The sequence below is a fragment of the Ictalurus furcatus genome, chromosome 1 (genome assembly GCF_023375685.1).
Source record: "Ictalurus furcatus strain D&B chromosome 1, Billie_1.0, whole genome shotgun sequence".
Lineage (NCBI taxonomy): Eukaryota > Metazoa > Chordata > Actinopteri > Siluriformes > Ictaluridae > Ictalurus > Ictalurus furcatus.
In genome coordinates, this window is record NC_071255.1 from 13,558,997 (window position 1) to 13,566,587 (window position 7,591).

The following is a 7,591-nucleotide window of genomic DNA, read 5'->3' on the forward strand; positions in this document are numbered from 1 at the left end:
CACTAATGCACCAGTGGCTGAATGAGCACAAATCTCCACAGCCATGTTCCAACATCTACTGGAAAACAGTCCCAGAAGAGTGGAGGTTATAACAGTAAAGGGGGACTAAATCTGGAATGGGACGTTCAACAAGTTTATGAGTGTGACTGATCAGGTGCCCACAAAGTTTTGCCTATATAGTGTATACTTTGTCTTTCTTTCTTTTCTTTTTTTTTTCCTTTGGTTACTCTGCACTTTATGAGTAAGTTTTGTTGTAGTAGTAAACTCTGTGTACTGACAATAAAGTTATATCTAATCTAGTCTATTTTAATCCAATGAGTCTTCTCACTTTGTCATAACCAGCCTCCTAACAGCAATGTAATGTTAGGGCCATCATCCTCGATTTGTCACATGACTGCCAATGGAAAGTCTTGTGGTTTAAATGTGATAAACAGGATCTTTTTTAAATGAAAGCTGATGTTTTTGGGTTGCTGATGTTTTTGAGAGAGAGAGAGAGAGAGAGAGAGAGAGAGAGAGTGAGAGAGAGAGAGAGAGAGAAAAGAAAAGTCAAGACTCAACTATTCCTGTCTTTGTGGGGACATTTGGTGTCCACCATGGTATAAAAACATGCACACAGTTATGAGAAATTTTTAATCTTTTAATCTGTTACTAAACCTTCAATCTAAAACCTTGCAAGTAACTAACATTCAGTCCAGCATTTATGACTAAAAAAAAATCAACAACAACATTAATGAACCTGCACTGAAATGTGCCCTGTCTATTATAAACTGCAGCCAGCATCACTGAAAATGGAGTTTTGGAAAATGTCATGCTTGACACTTAAACATAAAACATAATGTTTCTTCATGTACAAAATCTCTCACACCATGTCAATCATGAATAGTGTTTTCTGTCAAAAGAACAATACATGCAAGCATAAAACATAAAACATGCTAGGATTATCCCATAAGCTGTAATGAATTATATATATTGTATCCTGTGATGGGTTGACACCTCGCCCAGGGTGTTCCCTGCCTTGTGCCCCGAGTCGCCTGGGATAGGCCCCAGGCTCCCTGTGACCCTGTGTAGGATAAACGATACAGAAAATTGATAGATGGATGGATGGATGGTTTAATGGACCAAAATGTGTCTAACCAAAAAGTAAGAACTTTTAGCCTCAACATATAAAGTATAAGGTTTTGTTGTGAGCTTGTCCACGAGACATCATAGGACAGTTCTTTTGGTGCGTTGTTTGGTTCTTATTGGTCAACAGGTTCTTATTGGAAAAGAAAACAATTAGCCTGTGTTTTATAATTGTTTTATTTAATTACCATTGTGTTCTTTTGGAACTAGATAGTGTTTATGACAAGTTAAGGGTGTGGATTTGGAGTTCTGTGGTCATTGTTAAAATACATTATACCACAGCAGGGTTGAATGCTTCAATCTGATTGGTCATAATTTGTGCGTTATTTTCATATAACAGCACAGGTAGTTCTGGCTGTAATGTGAACATTAATATTAATATGCTCATTCCAATTTTATTTTTTCTATAGTATTTCTATATAAGAGCTCATACATAGGGATGCTCCACATAATCTAAGGTTAATAATAAGTGGATTAGGCACTCTTGGTCTCTGTACTGCTTTCCATTTTCTGTTTTCTCGGTAAAATGACAGGCTGTGTGTGTTGTGTGAGAGAGACAGAGAGAGAGGCTGGTGAGGGAATGACTTTATTGCAGCTATAATGTAGGTGAGAACAGGAACTAACTCTATCAGATGTTCCACAACATTAAATTTAACAATAAACCATTAAAATGTGAAAAGTGTCATTCAGTACTAAATGAAACATTGTAATCATTGGCAAATTTTTGTGGTGTGAGTGGAATAACACAAGAGACCATGTTGCCAAAAAATAATGCACTTTCAGGGAGGTTTGGGGGTGTTAAGCAGCACTCCGCTCCCGCCTCGTGCCACATCAACTTATAGCCTCCCTATTAATTTTTGTATAACATCATGGTCTGTTGCGTGTTATTCCTTACTTAAGTCATGTTATGCATTTTTGCCCCTACATTAAGCTTTTATAATGTCCTTCGTCCTGGTCTTCAGTCTCTTGTAGAAAACTCAGGAGACCAGACTAGACTAGTATACTTTTTTAAAGACGTTCTGCTATTCATCCATGGAGCTTCCTTTATTCTTACTGCTACAAGGCTTGGGAAAAGTGTTTGCAGGTGTTTCACTGCACTCAGTGTTCAAGTTGTCTGCATTTGATATCATGTCTTGAGTGAGCAAAATATACCACAATGTATTTCTCTTTTGAATGTATATGATATGTGCATGATGACAATACAAAGGAACCGAGACACGAAACATTGATTCTAAGATGGTCTGTATTTTCTTTTATAATTTCTTTATTGATTCAGTTTCAATTTTGTGTTGTGAATGGTTTCAACAGTATATCAAAAATTTATATATTTGTTTTCCTTCACCAGCAAATGCAGTTGGAAATATTTTTTTAAGCCCTTAAACTTTAAAAATGCTTGCTGGTAAAGACAATTTAAAACCCAAGTACATAACTAGACATTAAACACCATCCATGCATTTCACATTAATGGATTCATTATTCGGTGAACGGTCTAAGCATCACTGAGACTCATACTCCTCAATGACACCAGAAAGCGTATTTAATGCCTGCTGAAATTCTTCCATCTCTATTCCATAACATTTGTACCAGTGTAGATAGGCTCGTGCACTTAACATCTCTGTGGCACGTTGAGCTACATGGCCTAATAACCTTGTGACACTGCTGTGGTTGGAACATACGGTGAGCATGCGAGCGGACAAGGAGACATTAGCTTCATTTAGGGGATCTGGAAAATAAGGAAAAGAAGTTACACATGCTGAGTATGGCTCTGTATCCTTTCATATACTGAAAAAACCTCAGTGAAATAGGGCTCCTTCAAGCAAAACTGAGCAAATGATGTGGAAAATGTAGCTCACCAGTCCAGTAGTCAACAGGAAAAGGATTCCAGTGGACACACCTATGTGCTTGTCGCAATTTCTGCAGGACATTTGAAACGATAAACGAGTTGTCCTGGTTGCCACGTGCAACAGCCAGCACAGCATGACTTGAATACTGCACTCAGCGATAAGGAATAACCAACACACATAAATAAAAAGCTTTCATTTCAACAGTAACCCTACACCGTCAAGAACAGGAATTTCGACTTCCATTCGAATTCCCTTACCAGGGCTTAAATTTCAGCTAGCAAGCTAAATTAGGTGACTACTTTGTTCTCTAGCATGTGTGTTGTTTATGAGTTTGCAGAATTAACAGTTACACCACAGTATATTGATGCCAGTCACTGCTGCTGGATCAGGCAGTCACAGTAAGAGCTAACCAACTGGCAAAAGCTACAAAACAAGCTTGTGCCCTGATGCGTGACAATAAAATTTTTATTATTCTCCTAACACTAATGCAATTCTGAGTTGTGAAAACTTTGGCCACATCCCAAACTGCATACTACCATACTAAATAGTATGTCATGACACCAATGGTGTTATTACTATTTAGGTATATTCTTTATAGGGCATTAGGCAGTTCGGGACACAGCTTTGAATTCTATCTAAATTATTGATGCACACAATAAAATAAAAGCACAGCACAACCCACATTTAAAAGAAAATAAATAAATAAAGGTTCTTCTGCAAGTAACCTCAGTAGCATTTTCTACCAGAGAGGGCAAAATTCCCAAATCTACATCCTGCAGCTTGAAAAATATGAAAAGAATATAACTTACCTATTCCTTTAAAAACATATTTATGTTACAAACCTTGCTTTATTGCATTCATTTGCAAAAAATTAATCATTGAGTCAGCAAGTCACTGTATATACACAATAACGTCATTTTCAATGTATAAACATATTCAAATCATAAAAGTATTTGGACTGTCAAATTCTTTTATGGTCTGTGCATAATATTTAAATGCTCTCAGATTGTCTTGAAGGCCTTGAATACCTGTTTTAGGAATAGTGCATGAGGCTTGAATCTAAGCTCTGTGACTTCACCAAACATGCAAATTATCCCCATTTACATAATGCCTAGTGAAGGATACAGGTTTTCCATCAGGTGAAAGCTGAGGTAGATTCTGCAGTGTTTCACTGGCTAAAGAGTCCCAGTGTGACATCTCACTAGAGAGAAGCATAAGAAGTTATTGGCAATGTTATTAGCATTGTACACACTTGCATCCAAACATCCAAAGACACACACTCACAAAAATCTCAAGATATTAAAACATAATCAGCCTACTCAGCTTACTGATCTTACCGAGAACTTACCGAGCAGAAGCCTGAGCGGTGTAGAGTAGTTTGGCTGTAGGAATGGGGCATACAGACCTCACCAGCTCCCATGGCTCTATTCCCAAACTCTGGCTACTTGATGGAAATCAATGATTACATTACATGGCCAAAAGTTATGGACACCTGACAATCACAGCCATATGTATTTGTTGAACATCCCATCCCAGATTTAGTCTCCATTTGCTGTTATTATATTCGCCACTCTTCTGAGAAGTCTTTCAACTAGATTTTGGAGCGTGGCTGTGGGAATTTGCCCATTCAGCCATAAGAGCATTAATGAGGTCAGGCACTGATGTTGGGTGAGGAGGCCTGGGTTCCAGTTCATCCCAAAAGTGTTCAATGGGGTTGGGGTCAGGCTCTGTACAGGACACTAGAGGTCTTCCAACTCCAAACTTGGCAAGCCAATGTTTTCATGGACCTTACTTTGTGCACAAGGGCATTGTCATGCTGGAACATGTTTGGGCCTCTTAGTTCCAGTGAAGGGTAATTGTAATTGTACAGCATACAGAGACATCCTATACAATTGTGTGCTTCCAACTTTGTTTCAACAGTTCGGGGAAGAACCACATACGGGTGTGATCGTCAGGTGTACACATATTTTTGGTCATATGGTGTATTAATAGTACTAAGAACATTAGAAAACATACTGAATTAAAAGGACTAATGCATCAACACTTTGGCCTAAATAAAATAAGATTTAATAAAGTAAGATGAAAACAAATTTGATTCTGAAGTCATGCTCAACAGCCACATTTTGCACAGAATCACATTTACCTGCATGTAGTAAGAGTCTTCACTGGCAGAAAGAGTCCAGCCATGCAAGAAGTTATGTGTGCATTCATTGCTGAGAGTTTGCTTTGTGGAAAGCCACAGGAGATAGCTCCAAACCCGGCATGTGATTTCCGCTGAAATCCAGCACGACTTATTACATGATCATTATGGAACAGAAGTATGCCATCGGCCGACCTGTGAATTAGGGAGAACTCGGTCACACAGAACTGTGGAGTATAGTTTATATACAGCTGATCTATCAAATAAACATTTCAGAAACCTGTGTAGTGCTGCTAGACTCAGTAAAGTGTTGTAGTGCTGGAGCGGGCTCTCTCCACTTTGATGAGGGACCACGGACACAGTCAGGATATGACCCACAGGAAACTCCTCGCGAATTTCCTCACATAGCCGTGAACCAAGACCTGCTTACCCATAAAAGTGGAAAGAAAGATATACAGTTACTAACTATGGATTTCATTCATCTTCTCTGTTGGATAAACATTGAAGAGAGAGCTCACTGTTTTTGCTGAAGGAATTAAACATTGACTGCAGGGCCATACTGCTCACCAGACCCTGTGCCTCCACTCAGACTGTGCAGGAGAACAGTTCCACCATAGTAATCTTGTCTCTCTGCCTCTTGACGCACTGCCTCCATTGTATGCTTGAGTAAGCCATTCTCACCGTCACCTCGACCTCCACGGTAACCTGTTTTATAGATTCAAAATAACAGCTCCGGTTACTTTGTTTTTCAGAAACACAGCGCAAATACCACAACAAATAATTCACCATGCGGTCATAAAAGTACAGATGCCTCTTTTTTTACCGTGGCCATGTATGTGACTGATCTCATACAACTGTTATAATAGCTTATTGTTCTTCAAAAACATGGATGTACGTTTTTATGGCTTTATCAGGTATAAATGTTTAAAAGGTTGTTTTTGTATGATTAAACTGTTAGGACATGAAAAAAAGTTAACTTAAAATGTAACTTAAAATAAATGTTACCTTTCTAAATATTTGTGCATCTTATTACTTTCTAACAGCTCTAAGCATAAATTCTAAGAAACATCAAATTTAAATAAAATTTAGGCCTATGCAGGGTGTCCCAAAAGACTCCATACATAGGCTATAATGTTTACCAGCACCAGGTTTTGTCTTCGTCGCTGGATGTTCGTGGATGTCCACTTCTCGTTGGTCTTGTTGAATTTGTGAATAAGTTTGGCAGTAGTGTCGTGTGTGTGATGTGCTTGCCGTGTTTCCTGTTAAAGTCCATCTCAACCTTGCGACAGCCTCCCGATCCAGCCGTGAGAATGATTTCAATACGTTCTTCTTCTGTCAAAGGCATTCTTGGAGACTTTTTTGGACATTTTTGCAAGGTAATTTGCTAAAAAGTGTTAATTTCCCCTATGTATGGAGACTTTTGGGACACACTGTATATTAAATATTTTGTACCATGAACTACACAAAGTGTATCCTCAGTGTTTAGCATTGAGCATGACTCTGGACTGACCGTACGCCCAATTTCCTCCACGTCCTCCTTTCCCCTCAATAACGCTGGATGGACGGATTTCCCTGGATGACAGAACAAAGATTGAAATTTCACTGATAACACAAAGGAAAATCTTTCCGTCTGTGCGATCTTGACTTACTTATTTTGGACAAACTCGCCAATTTTCCTGAGGACTTTTGGCTCTGTGTCAACACACACTGCTGCTAGTTCTCCATTTCTGGAGCTGAATCTACAAATGGACAAAGAAACAATATTGTCTTAAACAGATGATTAAAGAAGAAAAAAATAACAGTGTATGATATTTGTGTGCTTTCAAAGTAAGTTAGTTACCTTTTCTTGTGCTGATTTGACTTTTTAGTGATGAGCCTCCACCAGTCCAGGCCCAGCTGATTTCCACACTGTCCAACTTGCAGCACTACAGCAGACATGCTTCTGAATAGACGTTAGGAAATCTTATAGCGTTATTACACGCCTATTCAATGACTTCAAGTTCGTTACTCTAAATATAAACAAACAAAACAGCTACATAACTTATATCCTCATACAGAGTCCTACAACTACCCTAACGTGATGTTAGCTCTCGGAGCTAACCGAGCTTCTTTTAATTCCGAGTAACAAACACACGAATAGTCGACGATTTGAACCCGATTATATAGCCGTATCTACCTGGCCTGCTTTGACCGGTTATAAGCGGTCTTCTGGAGCTCGACTGAAGTGTGCTTATCAGTGTCGTCTTCGGGTTGAATGCAGTTGAAGAGGAGGAGTCGAAACCGGTGCATTGTATCGAGTCAGGATAGAGTGAGTTTGCCCTGGCCGTCTTCACTAGACCATGAAGCGAAAAGGAGGTTGCTTTTCACGACACGCTCTATGGTGCTAAGAAAGTACACCAAAAGCAAACCCCGGCTCTATTCATGGACACCGTCGGATTAACTTGCACCTACAATTAATTCAAAACTAACTTGACCCTAAACGCGT

At 39.0% G+C, this 7,591-nt stretch overlaps 1 protein-coding gene across 2 annotated transcripts; it reads right to left on the minus strand.

Moving 5' to 3' along the window:
- Window positions 1-2,347: 2,347 nt before the first annotated feature.
- On the minus strand, window positions 2,348-7,415 carry LOC128609003 (tubulin delta chain). Of its 2 annotated transcripts, none has more exons than XM_053627288.1 (11): window positions 7,283-7,415; window positions 6,947-7,048; window positions 6,756-6,845; window positions 6,617-6,678; window positions 5,674-5,811; window positions 5,387-5,528; window positions 5,110-5,301; window positions 4,315-4,407; window positions 4,092-4,167; window positions 2,976-3,111; window positions 2,348-2,845 (listed from the first exon to the last, which is right to left on the minus strand). In XM_053627288.1, exons 1-11 carry the CDS (start codon window positions 7,393-7,395, stop codon window positions 2,619-2,621), a joined length of 1,371 nt encoding a protein of 456 aa, XP_053483263.1. In that variant the 5' UTR covers window positions 7,396-7,415; the 3' UTR covers window positions 2,348-2,618. The 2 variants fall into 2 exon arrangements, with proteins under 2 accessions (XP_053483263.1, XP_053483254.1); XM_053627279.1 differs by having other exon boundaries at window positions 4,315-4,410.
- Window positions 7,416-7,591: the final 176 nt, after the last annotated feature.